The sequence below is a fragment of the Phocoena phocoena genome, chromosome 4 (assembly GCF_963924675.1).
Source record: "Phocoena phocoena chromosome 4, mPhoPho1.1, whole genome shotgun sequence".
NCBI classification, from domain to species: Eukaryota; Metazoa; Chordata; class Mammalia; order Artiodactyla; family Phocoenidae; genus Phocoena; species Phocoena phocoena.
This window is the reverse complement of record NC_089222.1, coordinates 85925633-85945436: the sequence shown is the minus strand read 5'-3', so window position 1 is coordinate 85945436 and position 19804 is coordinate 85925633. Positions and strand designations below refer to the sequence as shown.

Below are 19804 nucleotides of genomic sequence, written 5' to 3'. Positions count from 1 at the left end.
CTTTTATTCAATTCTATCTTTATTTGAATTTATCAATGATTCTGGATCATATTTGGAAATCAAAACCACAAACTTCACAGATATTTCTGAATAAGCACAATCATTTTTTTCAAACTCAATTCTTTAGACTTGCTATGAATTAAGGAGTGGTCCTTTCCTTCCTGCTTCATTTAACTTTACCCTTATCTTACTCTTCAGTTATGATAAGACTTCTAGATAATTGCTACCTCTTACCGAACCTTTTCTCTTCCCTTTTATCATAAATCCAAACCAGGATCATGCATCTACTCCAGTTTCTCTCACATCCTTAGTGCTGCTTTGGCATACATTATGGTTTAAAGTAATCAGAAATTCAGTGTTATAAAAAGATAGCATACACACATATAGACATTAATACTACCCTGGTCTTGGTTCTGGACATGTGGAAAAGACTTGGTCTTTCGGACTTCCTTAAGTTCCTCTACAAAGTGTTGAGATGAATCTTTTTCCTATAACCTACTATTCCCTTTGGAGAAAAGAAAGTTCCCATACGCCTTTCTAATTCAAAACAGCTGAACTAGATTTAATTCAGCTCTGTTCTCCCTTTCAAATTATAATCACAAAATAAGTGAATTTTCCCACTGTCTAGAAAAGAATTATCATTATAACATTCACCAGAATATTCATGATATTAATATCTTGATCTCACAATACAAAAACCGAATTCAAGCAAAACCCAATCTACATATTTATAATAGGAAGTATCACATCCAAACTAATAAAGTTTAGCTCACCACTCTCATGGTCAAAATCAATTATTCCTCTTTTTGGTTTTCTTAAATAAATTGTTTCCTATCTTCAGCTTATGAGCATTATTTTTCTTCTTAAGTTCTTATATTTTATTTTTATTCTTTCTAACCAAACCACAGATGGCACCCTTTTTCACAATAAAGCCTAAGTCTTTATTTAAGCTTATTAAATGTGTTACACAAAAATTGCTTCCTGTTATCCATTTTAATTTTGCTTTTCCCTCCCACCTGCTTATGTCTCATCTCCATGGTAAGATGAGGATCCTTCTGCCACTTCTTGTCTTGGTTTTCATTCATTCCAAGATCTTCCAATATCCCAGAATCTACCACATCTTTATGGAGCAGATGGTCTATGAATTTTTGAAAGGTGGTACTTTCGTCTTCTTCCTCCAAATAACCACATAAATCTGGGGGAAACATAACAACAACAAAGAAGGAAAAAATTTTTAATTTTTTTAAAATTTAATTTTAGTACAATTTCCATATTTATGTAAATAATCCTGGTACAATAAAAATACAAAGCTGTGAGTGTTCGATAAATAGTAACTGATAATGCCAACTGGATGAATACAGCCCTCAGCAATTACCTTCAACTAAGAGGAAAAAACCTCCACTCATGAGGAATTGCCCTCACCCAAGTCACTAACTCCCTCACTGACAAATTTAAAAGCTATTAATTTTACATTTATGTTACAAGGATCTAAACATCCTTGAGGACTCCACTGCTCTTTTTAAAAAAGGTTTTACCGTAGTATAATTGACATATAATAAACTTGTAAATATTTAAAGTCTGCAATAAGCTTTGACATATATAGATACCATTAAACACCATTACAATCAAGATAATGAATGTGTTTGTCAGCTGCAAAAGGGTCCTCACGCAGATTTGCAATCTCTTCCTCTCACTCCTCCCCATGCCCTTTGCCCTATCCCAGGCAACCCCAGACCCGCTTTCTGCCAATAGATTAGTTTAAATTTTCCAGAATTTGGTATCAATTAAATCATATACTGTGTACTCTTTCTGGTCATCCTTCTTTTACTCGGCATAATTATTTTGAGATTCATTCATGTTGTTGTATCAATAGTTTATCCCTTTTTATTGCTGAGTAGTATTCCAGTGTATGGGCATACCACAATTTGTTCATTCATTCATCTGGGGATAAACATTTGGGTTGCTTCCAGATTTTGGCTATTACAAATAAAGTTGTTATGAACATTTGTGTACAAGTCTTTGTATGAACATTTGCTTTCTTTTCTCTTGGGAAAATGCCTAGGACTGGAATGGTTGGATCACATAACTACGTGTTTAAATTTTTAAGAAACTGTCAAGCTGTTTTCCAAAGTGGTTATATAATTTCACATTCTCACCAGCAGTGCAGGAGGGTTCCAGTTCCTCCATATCCTTACCAAAACTTGGTATGATCAGTCTTTTAATTTAAGCCATTATAATAGGTGCATAGTGGTTATTCATGGTAGTTTTAATTTGCTTTTTCCTAATGACTAGCAATACTGAATATCGTTCTTGATGATGTTCTATTTACTTCCATACATTATTGAAAACGGGGTACTGAAGTCTCCAACTGTTATTGCTGAATTATCTATTTCTCCCTTCAATTTTGTCAGTTTATGCTTCACATATTTTGGGGCTCTTTTGTTAGGTGCATATATGTTTACACTTGTTATGTTTTCTTGATGGATTGACCCTTTTATTATTATAGAATGCCCTTCTTTTTTTTTTTTTTTTTTTAAATATTTATTTATTTATTTATTCATTTATTTTTGGCTGTGTTGGGTCTTCGTTTCTGTGCGAGGGCTTTCTCTAGTTGTGGCGAGCGGGGGCCACTCTTCATCGCGGTGCGCGGGCCTCTCACTGTTGCGGCCTCTGTTGCTGCGGATCACAGGCTCCAGACACACAGGCTCAGCAGTTGTGGCTCACGGGCCTAGCTGCTCGGCGGCATGTGGGATCCTCCCAGACAAGGGCTCAAACCCGAGTCCCCTGCATTGGCAGGCAGATTCTCAACCGCTGCGCCACCAGGGAAGCCCTAGAATGCCCTTCTTTGTCTTGAGTAACAATTTTTTATCTTAGAGCCTATTTTTTCTGGGACTAGTAAGCTGCTCTCACTCTCTTTTGGTTACTGTTTGCATAGTACATCTTTTTCCATCCTTTTATTTTCAAGCTGTTTGTGTCTTTGACTCTAGACTGTGTCTCCTGGGACAGCATATAGTTAGGTCATATTTTTAAGTTCATTCTGCCAGTCTCCATCTTTTGATTGGAATGTTTAATCCATTTACATGTAATGTAATTCTTGATAAGGCAGGATTTACGCTTGTCATTTTGGTATTTGTTTTCTACATGTCTCATGTAAATGCCCCTTTCAGGATGAAAAATTTACCTTTTATTACTAGTTTGCTGAGAGTTTTAATCAGGAATTAATTTTGTCAAGTATTTTTCCTGCACCTATTGAGATAATCATATGTTAGTTAATAATTTTTTAAAAATAAATGTATTTATTTTTGGCTGTGTTGGGTCTTCATTGCTACACGTGGGCTTTCTCTAGTTGCGGTGAGTAGGGGCTACTCTTTGTTGTAGTGGCTTCTCTTGTTGCAGAGCATGGGCTCTAGGAGTGCGGTCCTCAGTAGCTGTGGCATGCAGGCTCAGCAGTTGCGGCGCACGAGCTTAGTTGCTCCACGACATGTGGGATCTTCCTGGACCAGGGCTTGAACCCATGTCCCCTGCATTGGCAGGGGGATTCTTAACCACTGCGCCACCAGGGAAGTCCGTTAGTTAATAATTTTGATAAACATCCTTTTTTAATGGCTAGGTAATATTTTTGTTCAATGTTTTGATCCCCCCAAAAAGTAATACTACAAGCATAAGATGAGTGAGGCCTGATAAGATACTAGAAGGTAATAACAAATCTAAGAGATATAACTAGATATATTAGCACCATATGAAAGAAAGTAGCAGTTTCATTATATTTCAGACATGCTTTAGAATAAATATTATGTACTGAAATGCCTCACTTTAATAATGATATCATTAAACTAGAAAACATCCAGAAGGTGGCAATCAGTATATCTAGAAACAATTTGATATAAAGAACTGTTGAGAGTACTGGTGCTATTTAATCTAGGAAGACTGATGTATATGAAAGATCAGATATGATTATAACTCCCACAAGAAAAGAAGACTTTTCTTGAGAGAGAGAACATGATATTATTTTCTGTTGCACAAACGGGTAAAAGGTACTGAGGACAAAATCCTAATTCTCCTAACTAAGAGATAATTTATGAATATTAGAGCCTCACAGCAGCTGAATGGGCTCCTCCCAGAGTGCAGGCTCCTTATCCTGGGAGGTGTTCAGGCAGAGATTGTATTACCCCATATTAGGGATACTACAGAAGAATCTCTGTCTAAGGGGGTGAAGAGGGTAGATCAGATTAGGTGATCTTGAGGAGTCCCCTAACTTTAAGGGCTCATGACTTTGTGATTTGTGAGCTGGGGATTTTGTAGTGTCCTAAACAAGGGAAATGCTGCAAGATGAGTTCATCAGGGGTGTCTGAGCCATGCATGGCAAGATGCCACCACCATCACTATGCCTATCCTTATGCCTAGGGAAAAAAATCTTAGACTCTTTGGGTACAACTGAGGAATCCTCACAAGTTTGCTATTTAACTTGTCTGACACTAACTCTGTGTACAAGTAATAACCTCCCTTATAAAGGCATATGAAGAATTTGTAAACACAAAATGAGATATCAATGTTTAAATATAGTAAAACATTTAAAAGCCATCAAAGTAAATGGTCATCCAACAATATATGGAAAGAGGCACTCTTAAACAGCATTAATTGCCATTATAATCATAAGAAGAATTACAAATAATAGAATATTTTAATTTTAAAAAACCCACGAATTTACTGAGGATATAGATAAGTAATTTAAATTGAATCAAGAAACATAAAAGCCAATTAAAAAATAAGCAAAACACAGAAAACTCAAATAATGTATCATTTATTATTCAAAACAATTAAAAAGACTTCTTGGACACATTCAGTGGATGATAAAGCTTAGCACAATTAAGTAAGTTCTTACCATCGAACTTGTCATATTTCAAATGCCCGTTGGCTTCTGGCACAGGAGGGATACGTGACACAGTGTCTTCAGTATCACCGTCCCCATCACTGGCTAGTTCTTGCTTAAGTTTGGTATCTAACCAGTCATTGACCAATTCCTGAGCTGTCAATAAAACAAAAACATCTTTTTACTTCTGAGACTTTCTTCATTTGCTGTTTTCATTCATTCAATAAACGTTAACTGAGCACTTATCATGTGTCAAGTACTGCTCTAGATGTTGGGAATACACCAGTGAACAAAACAGGAAAAATAAAACCTACCACCATGAAGCTTATGTTCTAATTGGGGAAGAGAGACAATGAACAAGCAAGTCAGAAAAACAGAGCAGGAGAAGAAGAAATGGTGTACAAGAAATGAAAGATGGGTGTTGATACTTTTAAATTAATTGGGTGGTCAAAGGAGGCCTCACTGAGAAGACATTTGAGCAAAAAAGGGAAGGAAGTGAGGGAGTGAGCCATATGGCTATGTAAGGGAAAATTAATCTGTGCAGAGGGAAAACAAGTGCAAAGGCCCTAAGGCAGTAGAGTGTCTAGTGTATTGGAGAAACAGCATGGAGGTGGTATGGCTGGAGGAATGAGTAAAGGGAGAGTAGTCAGAGATGAGGTAGAAGAGGTAATGTAGGGATCAGGTTTAGAGCAGTGGTGCTAGAGCAGTGGGGGTGATCTTACTCCCCAGTGGACATCTGGCAATGTCTGGAGCCATTTGTGGTTATTACAACTGGGGAACTGGGTAGAGGCCAGGGATGCTGCTAAACATCCTACAATTCATAGGACAGGCCCCACAACAAAAATTATCTGGCCCAAAATATCAACAGTGTTGAGGTTGAAAACACTTTGTTTAGATAAGTCTTGACAGCACTCTAGGTACTTTGGCTTTTACTCTGTATGTAATGGGAGGTTTTTGAGCAAAGAGGTAACATATTTTAAGAGCATCACTCTGACTACTATGTTAAAATAGACTATACGGGGACAAGCTCAGAAGCCGGAGACAACAGTTGAGAGACAAATATCCAGAAAAGGGGTGATGATGGCCTAGACCTGAAGTGGAGGTAGTAGAAATGCTCAGATTCTAGAACATAATGTTTTGAGGTGGAGTTGACATCATTTGCTGATGGGCTGGATATAGGATGTGAGAGAAAAATCTGTAAGGGTTTTGGCTTAAGCAACTATAGAATGGAGATATCATTTACCAAGATAGGGAAGACCAAGGGAGCAGCAGGTTTGGACAGAAGATCAGGAGTTCAGTATCAGATGAGTTGGGTTTGAGATGCTTATGAGACATCCAAATAGGGATGTCAAATAGGTACTGGCTATATCATCTGGATTTCAAGGAAGAGGTCCAAGCTGAAGAAATAAATGTGGGTGTTGTCAGCATACAGATGGTATTTAAAGCCATAGAAATGAATGAGATCGGCAAAGGAGGAAGGTAGATAGAGAACTGGTTCAAGGACTAATCCCTGAGGAACTCTAGTATTTAGGGGTTGAAGAGATAAGGCAGAACCAGGTAAGTAGACTAGGAAGGAGAGACCACTGAGGTAGGAGGAAAATCAAAGAGTGTGATATCCTGGAAGCCAACTTCCATTTGGATATCTTTCTTAGTGACATTCAGAAAATCTTCTTAATTATAGAGTTATGAGAGAAAATGTCTACTTTAGCATTACTTTCATCATTATCATACAGCTCTTATGGATAGGGCATGGGCGTTTCAAAGAAGAAAAATGTCTATTTCAGTATTATCTTCATCATTGTTATTATCATTATTGCACAGCTCTAAGGGAATGGAGTGTTTCCAAATACTAAATGATGCCAAGAGACATTTAACATAGATGGGAATGCATGATATGTAAAAATAGAAAAAAAATGAATCAAGGTGATAGAAACTAAGTATAAAAAGTATGCTAGCGGGCTTCCCTGGTGGCGCAGTGGTTGAGAGTCTGCCTGCCGATGCAGGGGATGCAGGTTTGTGCCCCGGTCCAGGAGGATCCCATATGCCGTGGAGCCGCTGGGCCCGTGAGCCATGGCTACTGGGTCTGCGCGTCCGGAGCCTGTGCTCCGCAATGGGAGAGGCCACAGCGGTGAGAGGCCCGCGTACCACAAAAAAAAAAAAAAAAAAGTACGCTAGCAACAGACACTACTGGCTTTCAGAGAGCAGATATTTACTGAGTAACCCTGTGTACAACAGTTCACATATTTATAATAAATTATGTGTAAAATAATTTGGATCTACTAAATGCCATTTATTAGTAAACAGAAGTATACTATGAAGTGCTTCGAAAGAACAAGGAAAGAGAACGTCTCTTGGAGGGTTCAACTGTAGTAACGCCTCATGTTGGATCAGAGGCTTGATGCCTACCTCAAAGCAGAGTTTCTCAAAGTACGTTCCCCAGAACACTAGTTCTTACTGAATATCAATAGACGGCTGATGAGAGGAGGAAAAAAGGATATAAACCTTTGAAACACATGTTCTATTCATACACGAGTACTTTCTAATGTGGATCATTAGTTTCTCAGGATATTAATATGTATTTCAAGATAAAAAGAGTTCAGGTTCTAGGAAGCTTGGAAAATGGGGTAAGTAAATATATATTTAACTACAGGACTTTTTGGAAACGCTGAGTGGCTAAAGTTTAGTGTGTATTCCTATTGGTGGGGTGGGAGAAGGGGTGGGTAAGACATAGCCTTGCCAATTTCTGAATCAATCTCCTTTCTCCAACGGCAGTACCACCAACCACCCAAAACCAAGTGCCATTACAGCTCACAGAGACCACTGCAGTAGCCTCCCACTAGTCTCCCTTTTCCCTCTTTTTCTCCCCTATAATTCATTCTTCATATATTAAATAAATTATCCTACTACACCTCTGCTTAAAACCCTTCAATGATGTCTAATCACACTCAGAATAAAATCTAAATTCTCTCACCAGGCTTATAAGGCCCTATGTGACACGTCTTCTGCTCACTCCTGCAAGCTTACTTCCATGGGGTAGCTGCAGCAACACTGGTCTTCCTTCAGTTACTCAAGCACACCAAGCTTGTACTTTTAACTTTTTTGTTTTTTAAACATCTTTAATGGAGTATAATTGCTTTACAATGGTGTGTTAGTTTCTGCTTTATAACAAAGTGAAACAGCTATACATATACTTATATCCCCATATCTCGTCCCTCCTGCATCTCCCCCCCACCCTCCCTATCCCACCCCTCTAGGTGGTCACAAAGCACTGAGCTGATCTCCCTGTGTTATGCTGCTGCTTCCCACTAGCTATCTATTTTACATATGGTAGTGTATATATGTACATGCCACTATCTCGCTTCATCCCAGGTTACCCTTTCCACTCCTCATGTTCTCAAGTCCATTCTCTACGTCTGCGTCTTTATTCCTGTCCTGCCCCTAGGTTCTTCAGACTTTTTTTAAAATTTAGATTCCATATATATGTGTTAGCATACAGTATTTGTTTTTCTCTTTCTGACTTACTTCACTCCGTATGACAGACTCTAGGACCACCCACCTCACTACAAATAACTCAATTTTGTTTCATTTTATGGCTGAGTAATATTCCATTGTATATATGTGCCACATCTTCTTTATCCATTCATCTGTCGATGGACACTCAGGTTGCTTCCATGTCCTGGCTATTGTAAAGAGAGCTGCAATGAACATTGTGGTACATGACTCTTTTTGAATTATGGTTTTCTCAGGGTATATGCCCAGTAGTGGGATTGCTGGGACATATGGTAGTTCTATTTTTAGTTTTTTAAGGAACCTCCATACTTTTCTCCATAGTGGCTGTATCAATTTACATTCCCACCAACAGTGCAAGAGGGTTCCCTTTTCTCCACACCCTCTCCAGCACATATTGCTTGTAGATTTTTTGATGATGGCCAATCTGACTGGTATGAGGTGATACCTCATTGTAGTTTTGATTTGCATTTCTCTAGTGATTACTGATGTTGAGCATCCTTTCATGTGTTTGTTGGCAATCTCTATATCTTCTTTGAAGAAACGTCTATTTAGGTCTTCTGCCTATTTTTGGATTGGGTTTGTTTTTTTTGATTTTGAACTGCATGAGCTGTTTGTAAATTTTGGAGTTTAATCCTTTGTCAGTTGCTTCATTTACAAATATTTTCACCCATTCTGAGGTTTGTATTTTCACCGTTTGTGGTTTCCTTTGCTGTGCAAAAGCTTTTAAGTTTCATTAGGTCCCATTTGTTTATTTTTGTTTTTATTTCCATTTCTCTATGAGGTGGGTCAAAAAGGATCTTGCTGTGATTTATGTCAGAGTGTTCTACCTATGTTTTCCTCTAAGAGTTTTGTAGTGTCTGGCCTTACATTTAGGTCTTTAATCCATTTTGAGTTTATTTTTGTGTATGGTGTTAAGGAGTGTTCTAATTTCATTCTTTTACATGTACCTGTCCAGTTTTCCCAGCACCACTTATCGAAGAGGCTGTCTTCTCCATCATATATTCTTGCCTCCTTTATCAAAAAAAGGTGACCATATGTGTGTGGGTTTATCTCTGGGCTTTGTATCCTGTTCCATTGACCTATATTTCTGTTTCCGTGCCAGTACCATACTGTCTTGATTACTGTAGCTCTGTAGCATAGTCTGAAGCCTGGGAGCCTGATTCCTCCACCTATGTTTTTCTTTCTCAAGATTGCTTTGGCTATTCGGAGTCTTTTGTGTCTCCATACAAATTGTGAAATTTTTTGTTCTAGCTCTATGAAAATGCCATTGGTAGTAGTATAGGGATTGCATTCAATCTGTAGATTGCTTTGGGTAGTATAGTCATTTTCACAATGTTGATTCTTCCAATCCAAGAACATGGTATATGTCTCCAACTGTTTGCATCATCTTTAATTTCTTTCATCAGTGTCTTATAGTTTTCTACATACAGGTCTTTTTCCTCCTTCATTCGGTTTACTCCTAGGTATTTTATTCTTTTAGTAGCAATGGTAAATGGGAGTGTTTCCTTAATTTCTCCTTCAGATTTTTCATCATTAGTGTATAGGAATGCAAGAGATTTCTGTGCGTTAATTTTGTATCCTGCTACTTTATCAAATTCATTGATTAGCTCTAGAGGATTTCTGGTAGCAGCTTTAGGATTCTCTATGTATAGTATCATGTCATCTGCAAACAGTGACAGCTTTACTTCTTCTTTTCTGATTTGGATTACTTCTATTTCTTTTACTTCTCTGATTGCTGTGGCTAAAATTTCCAAAACTATGTTGAATAATAGTGGTGAGAGTGGACAACCTTGTCTTGTTCGGTTCCTGATCTTAGTGGAAATGGTTTCAGTTTTTCACCATTGAGAACGATGTTGGCTGTGGGCTTGTCTTATATGGCCTTTATTATGTTGAGGTAGGCTCCCTCTATGCCTACTTTCTGGAGGGCTTTTATCATAAATGGGTGTTGAATTTTGTCAAAAGCTCTTTTGCATCTATTGAGATGATCATATGGTTTTTATGCTTCAGTTTGTTACTATGGTGTATCACATTGATTGACTTGCATACATTGAAGAATCCTTGCATTCCTGGGATAAACCCCACTTGATCATGGTGTATGATCCTTTAAATGTGCTGTTTGATTCTGTTTGCTAGTATTTTGCATCTGTGTTCATCAGTGATATTGGCCTTTAGTTTTCTTTCTTTGCGACATCTTTGCCTACTTTTGATATCAGGATGATGGTGGCCTCATAGAATGAGGTTGGGAGTGTTCCTCCCTCTGCTATATTTTGGAAGAGTTTGAGAAGGATAGGTGTTAGCTCTTCTCTGAATGTTTGATAGAAGTCACCTGTGAAGCCATCTGGTCGTGGGCTTTTGTTTCTTGGAAGATTTTTAATCACAGTCTCAATTACAGTGTTTGTGATTGGTCTGTTTATATTTTCTATTTCTTCCTGGTTCAGTCTCAGAAGGTTGCGCTCTTCTAAGAATTTGTCCATTTCTTCCAGGTTGTCCATTTTAGTGGCATGTAGTTGCCTGTAGTAATCTCTCATGATCCTTTGTATTTCTGCAGTGTCAGTTGTTCCTTCTCCTTTTTCATTTCAATTCTATTGATTTAAGTCTTCTCCCTTTTTTTCTTGATGAGTCTGGCTAATGGGTTCTCAATTTTGTTTATCTTCTCAAAGAACCAGTTTTTAGTTTTATTGATCTCTGCTATTGTTTCCTTCATTTCTTTTTCATTTATTTCTGATCTGATCCTTATGATTTCTTTCCTTCTGCTAAATTTGAGGGGTTTTTGTTCTTTCTCTAATTGCTTTAGGTGTAAGGTTAGGTTGTTTATTTGAGATGTTTCTTGTTTCTTGGGGTAGGATTGTATTGCTATAAATTTCCGTCTTACAACTGCTTTTGTTGCATCCCATAGGTTTTGGGTCATCGTGTTTTCACTGTCATTTGTTTCTAGGTATTTTTTGATTTCCTCTTTGATTTCTTCAGTGATCTCTTGGTTATTTAGTAGTGTATTGTTTACCCTCTATGTGTTTGCAGTTTTTACAGATTTTTTCCTGTAATTGATATCTAGTCTCATATTGTTGTGGTCAGAAAAGATACTTCATACGATTTCAATTTTCTTAAATTTACCAAGGCTTGATTTGTGACCCAAGATATGATCTATCCTGGAGAACATTCCATGAGCACTTGAGAAGAAAGTGTATTCTGTTGTTTTTGGTTGGAATGTCCTATAAACATCAATTAAGTCCATCTTGTTTAATGCATCATTTAAAGCTTGTGTTTCATCATTTATTTTCATTTTGGATGATCTGTCCATTGGTGAAAGTGGGGTGCTAAAGTCCCCTACTATGATTGTGTTACTGTTGATTTCCCCTTTTATGGCTGTTAGGATTTACCTTATGTATGTGCTCCTATGTTGGGTGCATATATATTTACAATTGTTATACCTTCTTCTTGGATTGATCCCTTTATCATTATGTAGTGTACTTCTTTGTCTCTTGTAACAGTCTTTAAAGTCTATTTTGTCTGATATGAGAATTGCTACTCTAGCCTTCTTTTGATTTCCATTTGCATGGAATATCTTTTTCCATCCCCTCACTTTCAGTCTGCATGTGTCCTTAGGGCTGAAGTGGGTCTCTTGTAGACAGCATACCCGTATGGGTCTTGTTTTTGTATTCATTCAGCCAGTCTGTGTCTTTTGGTGGGAGCATTTAATCCATTTACATTTAAGGTAGTTATCGATATGTATGTTCCAATTACCATTTTCTTAATTGTTTTGGGTTTGTTATTGTAGGTGTTTTCCTTCTCTGTGTTTCCTGCCTAGAGAAGTTGCTTTAGCATTTGTTGTAAAGCTGGTTTGGTGGTGCTGAATTCTCTTAGCTTTTGCTTGTCTGTAAAGGTTTTAATTTCTCCGTCAAATATGAATGAGATCCTTGCTGGGCAGAGTAATCTTAGTTGTAGGTTTTTCCCTTTTATCACTTTAAATATGTCCTGCCACTCCCTTCTGGCTTGCAGAGTTTCTGCTGAAAGATCAGCTGTTAACCTTATGGGGATTCCCTTGTATGTTATTTGTTGTTTTTCCCTTGCTGCTTTTAATACTTTTTCTTTGTATTTAATTTATCATAGTTTGATTAATATGTGTCTTGGCGTGTTTCTCCTTGGATTTGTCCTGTATGGGACTCTCTGCTCTTCCTGGACTTGATTGATTATTTCTGTTCCCATATTAGGGAAGTTTTCAACTATAATCTCTTCAAATATTTTCTCAGTCCCTTTCTTTTTCTCCTCTTTTTCTGGGACCCCTATAATTAGAATGTTGGTGCATTTAATGCTGTCCCAGAGGTGTCTGAGACTGTCTTCAGTTCTTTACATTTTTTTTTTCTTTATTCTGCTCTGCGGTAGTTATTTCCACTATTTTATCTTGCAGGTCACTTATCTGTTCTTCTTTCTCAGTTATTCTGCGAACTGAGAAAGTTGATTTCTTTTAGAGAATTTTTAATTTCATTTATTGTGTTGTTCATTGTTGTTTGTTTTCTCTTTAGTTCTTGTAGGTCCTTGTTAAATGTTTCTTGTATTTTCCACATTCTATTTCCAAGATTTTGGATCATCTTTCCTATCATTACTCTGAATTCTTTTTCAGGTAGACTGCCTATTTCCTCTTCATCTGTTTGGTCTGGTGGGTTTTTATCTTGCTCCTTTATCTGCTGTGTGTTTTTCTGTCTTCTCATTTTGCTTATCTTACTGTGTTTGGGGTCTCCTTTTTGCAGGCTGCAGGTTCTTAGTTCCCGTTGTTTTTGGTGCCTGCCCCCAGTGGCTAAGGTTGGTTCAGTGGGTTGTGTAGGCTTCCTGGTAGAGGGGACTGGTGTCTGTGTTCTGGTGGATGAGGCTGGATCTTGTCTTTCTGATGGGCAGGACCGCATCCAGTGATGTGTTTTGGGGTGTCTGTGACCTTATTATGATTTTAGGCAGTCTCTCTGCTAATGGTTGGGGTTGTGTTCCTGTCTTGCTACTTGTTTGGCATAGGGTGTCCAGCACTGTAGCTTGCTGTTCACTGAGTGGAGCTGGGTGTTAGTGTTGGGTTGGAGATTTCTGGGAGAGCTTTCACTGTTTGATATTACATGGAGCAGGGAGGTCTCTGGTGGACCAATGTCCTGAACTTAGCTCTCCCGCCTCAGAGGCACAGGCCTGACATCTGGCTGGAGCACCAAGACCATGTCAGACACATGGCTCAGAAGAAAAAGTAGAAAAAAAGAAGGAAAGAAAGAAAAAATATAATAAAATAAACTTATTAAAATAAAAAATAATTTTAAAATTATTAGAAATAAAAAAATTTTTAAAGAAAGAAAAAAAGAAAGAAAGAAGAGAGCAACCAAACCAGAAAACAAAGCCACCAATGAGAACCAGTGCTAAAAATTATACTAAAAACAAACAAACAAACAGAAATTTAGGACAAATGATAAAAGCAAAGCTATGAAGACAAAATCACAGAAAGAGGCATACACATACACACTCACAAAAAGAGAAAAAGGAAAATATGTATATATATATAAAAAGAAAAAAGGAAGAGAGCAACCAAATCAATAAAACAAATCTAACAATGATAATAAACTCTAAATACTAAACTACGATAAACATAAAACAAAAAACAAATTAGATGCAGAAAGTAAACTCCAAGTCTACAGTTGCTCCCAAAGTCCACTGCCTCAATTTTGGGATGATTTGTTCTTTTCAGGTATTCCAGAGATGCAGGGTACATCAAGTTGATTGTGGAGATTTAACCTGATGCTCCTGAGGCTGCTGGGAGAAATTTCCCTTTCTCTTCTTTGTTCGCACAGCTCCTGGGGTTCAGCTTTGGATTTTGCCACACCTCTGCGTGTAGGCCGCCAAGGGCATATGTTTCCTGCTCAGACAGGACGGGATTAAAGTAGCAGTTGATTAGGGGGCTCTGGCTCACTCAGGCTTGGAGGAGGGAGAGGTTCAGAATGCAGGGTGAGCCTGCAGTGGCAGAGGCTAGTGTGATGTTGCAACAGCCTGAGGCGTGCCGTGTGTTCTCCTGGGGAAGTTGTCCCTGGATCTCAGGACCCTGGCATTGGTGGGCTGCATGGGCTCCCAGGAGGGGAGGTGTGGATAGTGATCTGTGCTTGCACACAGGCTTCTTGGGGGCTGCAGCAGCAGCCTTAGCATTTCATGCCCGTCTCTGGGGTCCGCGCTGGTAGCCATGGCTCACTCCCGTCTCTGGAGCTTGTTTAGGCAGTGCTCTGAATCTCCTCTCCTCGCGTACCCCAAAACAATGGTCTCTTGCCTCTTAGGCAGTTCTAGACTTTTTCCCGGACTCCCTCCCGGCTAGCTGTGGTGCACTAACCCCTTCAGACTGTGTTCACGCAGCCAACCCCAGTCCTCTCCCTGGGATGTGACCAAAGCCCAAGCCTCAGCTCCCAGCCCCCAGCCACCCCGGCGGGTGAGCAGACAAGACTCTTGGGCTGGTGAGGGCTGGTTGGCACTGATCCTATGTGTGGGAATCTCTCTGCTTTGCCCTCTGCACCACTGTTGCTGCACTCTCCTCCGTGGCTCTGAAGCTTCCCCCCGCCAGCCCCCGTGTCCACCAGTGAAGGGGCTTGCTAGTGTGTGGGAACTTTTCCTCCTTCATAGATCCCTTCCTGAGGGGCAGGTCCCATCCCTATCCTTTTGTCTCTGTTTATTCTTTTTTCTTTTGCCCTACCCAGGTACATGGGCAGTTTCTTGCCTTTTGGGAGGTCTGAGGTCTTCTGCCAGCATTCAGTAGGTGTTCTGTAGGAGTTGTTCCACATGTAGATGCATTTCTGATGCATTTGTGGGGAGGAAGGTGATCTCCACGTCTTACTCCTCCGCCATCTTGAAGGTCTCTCTGTACTTTAATTCTTGATGCCACCTTTCCCACTGCCTGGGATGCTCTTCCTCCATCACAGCTCACCTGGCTCTTTCTTGTTATTCAGGTCCAAACTTGGATGACTTATCACTAACTGACCATTTAGTTTTCGTTTTATTTATTCCTACTCTAGAATGTATACTCCATGAAAGCAAGGACTTCATCTCTTGTTCATAACCTGGTCTTCCAGTGCCTAAAATACTACCTGGCACAGAGTAACAATTTAATATATATGTTGAATAAATGAAGAAACAATCTGAAAAACTGGAGACATAAATGATCCAAATGGAAATTGGCTTCCAGGACATGGCACCCTGGCTTTCCTCCTACCTCAGGGGCCTCTCCTTTCCAGTCTTCTTTGCTGGTCCCTCCTGATATTTTCATCCCTAAACAGTGGAGTTCCTCACGGCATCAGTAACTAAAGTACTGAATTCCAGAGGAGTAAATGTTTTGTGGAGGCAGGGAGGTGAGGTCAGCTTTAGACTCTCTTCATAAGGAACAAAGTTGATTTATAAACTAGTGGTCAGATTATCTATATGATAGTAGATCAAGTTAACAAGCTGCCCTCTGTGCCACAGGATTAATATCTTACACTTACTAGATAACTGTGTTATGTCAAAACTGCCTCTGGATGTGGTTCTACTTCAAGAGACAAAATAAGCCTTAAATGTAAACTGACTTGTAATATTGGAGTTAGAGTAAATTACCTTCAGGGAAGTAGAAACAAAGAAAAATTAAGAACAAGAGAAAGAAAAGCTTTCATTTCATACTTTGAAATACATTATGAGTTACACTTTAGTAAGTTGTACTCCAAAGAATTGTTAACATCGCAGCAAAAAATGTATTCTCTTACCTTCTGCATAGACTTCATCATGATCCTCTATTTGCTCAGGTGTTTCCAAATCTACAATTTGGTTCCAAAGCCTTCTGGATAAATCTGAATTTCCAGCAGAAAATGCTTTTGAAACTGCAAATTCTGAAGTTTTCTCCACTCTCTTTAAAAAAAAGAAAAAATCCACTAAGATGACAGCTTTCTTCAGGGTTAAAGAATTTCTCTCATATTTAAGAATCTGATTTTCTACCAACTACCAAGATACTTTCATTTTTCCATTTTTAAAGGAACTCTGAGGTTTAAACATCCACCCTAAATAATTTCATTCATTAAATATGCAATTAATTACAGTATTTTACCAAGTTTTAACAGGTGTTCACAATGTTTATATTTGAACAAAAGGTAATTTAAGCTTTAGATAACTTTTGTTTAGAGCATTAGTAATGGGATCCTGACACCTGGATATTTTATTTTAAAAAATATATAATATTTTATTAGTTTCCATGTCACTAGGACTTGCATATGAATATGAACCACAGGCAGGTAGCTACACTTCCTCAAATTACTACCTCTGAAAGGAACTTCCCATCATATATTAGGGAAACTGTAAGTTCAAAAAAAGTGGGATAAACAGAGTCATTGAACTGTAGTAATCAGGAATATTTTAACTCAACAGTGAGAATCTAGTAAAAGTATGGCCAAATTCACAGGAACGGGGAAGGGATTAGCAGAGGTGGTCAAACTCCTGGCGTTTTGGTTTACCTGCATGGTATAAAAAGTGTATTTTACAATTAACCCCCGACTTCACCCCTCACCCCACAAGCTGGTTTTTCTCCATGCCTGTTGTGTTCCTAGCCTTCCAGCTCAGGTAGTGACAACTCTATTCTTTCAGTTCATCAGGACAAAAATCTTGGAGGCTTTCTTGAATCCACTCTCTGTTATCCCACACATAATCTGTCAGGAAATCTGTTGACTCTAATTTCAAAATATATCCAGAAGATGACCCCTTCTTGTTACCTCCAGTGCTATCACCCTGGTCCAAGGCACCACCGTCTCTTGACATGTTTTCTGGAATAGTCTCCCACCACAGCAGCCAGAGAAGCCCTTTTAAAATGAAAGCCGTCTCTTGCTAACTACACTCAAAACCCGTCAATGGTTCCCTAGCTCCCTCAGAACAAAAGCCGAAGTCCTCATGACGCACTCCGTGGTCCTCCAACGTCAGGCCCTTTGTGAGCTCTCTAAGCTCGCTGGCCGCTCCTGCCACTGCTCACTCTACCTCAGCCACTCTGACTTCCTTGTTTATTCCTCCTTAAACGTGCCAAGTGCATCCCACCTCAGCCTCTGTGCTTTCTTCCCCTCTGACTGCTCTCCTCCAGAAGGCTGTACTACTCTTTCCTTCCCCTCCTCAAGTTTTTACTCAAATGTCACCTTCGTAGCAAGGCCCGCTCTGACTACCCCTTAAAGAATTGTAAACACCCGCCTCCTGGCTCTCCCAGTTTCCCTCGGCAGTTCTGACTTTCTCTGTAGCACTTATGACCTTATAACATATTTTATCGTTTATCGTCTCCCCTAACTCGAACATAAGCAGGGATTTTTGTCTTTTTCATGTGTGAAACCCCTAGCACCTAAAACAGTGCTTGGTATATAACAGATGCCCCATCAGTTTGACTATGTTAAAGAGTTATTCAAAAAAGCCACACTTTCCCATAGTTTCCGTTGTTGTCTGACCTATTTTGAAAATGATTTTTCCTCATGCCCTTCGTGGAAAGACTGGTAGTACAACTGTCAAAACGTGCCATGGGCTTTGCCTTTTAAACTCTCAAAGGTTTCGTATACTAAGTTTGAATTAGACAGAAGCACAGGAATAAAGTTGAAAAGGCAAGGGTAACTTGAAAAAGATGTAGAAAATGAACATATGGGAAAAGATATGAATCAGAAGAAAAATGATCTAATCAGGGTTAGAGTCAAGAAAGTATCATTTACTCTTTATGAGGTCACTCTGGAGAGATCTGTTTCCCACATTATCTTTCCATATATGTCCCCCTCTTCCATTTTGAGTGAGTGGTCCACTCAAGTGGATTTGGAAATCTTGGTTCTAGAAGTTGTAACAGTTTAGGGTACATCCAGAGTTGGAATATATTAGGGAATAAAATCAGACAAGAAGACAGAGGAGTGAACAGAGAGGTATTAAGAGAAGCAAGAGGGGGGCTTCCCTGGTGGCGCAGTGGTTGAGAGTCTGCTTGCCGATGCAGGGGACACGGGTTCGTGCCCCGGTCCGGGAAGATCCCACATGCCGCAGAGCGGCTAGGCCCGTGAGCCACGGCCGCTGAGCCTGCGCGTCCGGAGCCTGTGCTCCGCGACGGGAGAGGCCACAACAGTGAGAGGCCTGCATACCAAGAAAAAAAAAAAAAGAGAAGCAAGAGGAAACAGTGTCACGAAAAGGTAATGGAGGAGAGAATTTCTAGAATAAAAAAGTGATAACTAGAATAAAAAAATGATAACTGTATCAAACAGACCTGAAAAAGTTTGAGGACAAAGAACGGACCACTGGATTTACTCAGGAAGTCATTTATGACAACTTTCTGTGGAGTGGTAAGAAGTAGAAACTGAAGGAAAATAATTTTGGACACAAAAGGATAATAAAAACACAAAGGCAAGGAGTCCAGGCTATACATCCAAAGATACTGGAAAGGAAAAAGAAATAGTATGGCAAATCAGAATGGACTGCATGGTGAAATGAGAACTTCTTGATTTTTTTCTAGATGGGAGATTTGAGGGTATAATGGAGAGCTACTGCAGAAGTTTTAGAGGAATGATAAAATCTAACCAAGTCAAGCTGGCTGACAACAGCATGAAAGAGGAAAATGGTGCAGACAAGTCACAGCAGAATTTTATCCTTTTATTTTACCCAAATCTTCCCCTCTGGAGGAGACAGTGACTAAATATACAATTAAGCCCTGCAAAGGCTTGGCATTCTGGCTTTCAACACTGACACACAAGCTGAGCCTGATGGAGACTCAGAAGTGGGCTTCCTAGAGGTTAGCCTCCATGACAGTGGACCCATTTTATTGTCTTCTAAGTCAGGCCTTCTGCAGGAGCCAGGAAGCTTCCCTGGCCCCATTTATATGAGTGCCCCACGCCATGAGCTTCCACTGCATCCTTAATTCTCCCAACAATTTAAAGTAAGTTCTTTAGCCCCCCACTGGACTATAAACTCTGGGAGGGCAGAAACTGTACCTGCCCCATGCACTGTTTTACTTCCGGTGCCCAACACAGTGGGCTAGTACTTGGCAGGAACTTAATAAATACTGGCTGGATGAAAAAATGGTTAACAGTGATTATATCTGTCCTAGGTTCCACCCGGCCTGGTGCTCATAATGCCTGTCAATTTTGATAAGTAATAGCTCTTCAAAATACTACCAGGCAGAAGGATATTTTCCCAGGAAGATACTGCATGATTTTGAAACAGGTGGTGCACAAATGAGTATGGCAAGTTGCCAAAATGACACTCAGAGGCATGCACCAGAAGTGGTTTAATGGTACTTTCAACTTAAATGGTACTTGGACTCAAAAATATACGTCTCAGGCCTGGAAGAGACCTCAGAGGTTATCTAACACAATCCACCACCACCCGCCACCCCCACTAAACGCTCAAACATATTCCTCATTAGTCCTAACATTAAGTGACCACTTAGAACCCACTTGAATA

The 19804-nt window shown here is 39.4% G+C and overlaps 1 protein-coding gene across 1 annotated transcript in view; it reads right to left on the bottom strand.

Annotated features, from left to right (window-relative positions):
- Nucleotides 1-19804, bottom strand: part of CCDC191 (coiled-coil domain containing 191) — a 102914-nt gene that overhangs the window by 80052 nt on the left and 3058 nt on the right. The window contains exons 3-5 of the mRNA XM_065875860.1: nucleotides 16117-16258; nucleotides 4883-5026; nucleotides 1017-1195 (exon numbers count right to left, since the gene is read on the bottom strand). Coding sequence (XP_065731932.1) covers nucleotides 1017-1195; nucleotides 4883-5026; nucleotides 16117-16258 — 465 coding nt within the window. The remainder of the gene's footprint in view (nucleotides 1-1016; nucleotides 1196-4882; nucleotides 5027-16116; nucleotides 16259-19804) is intronic.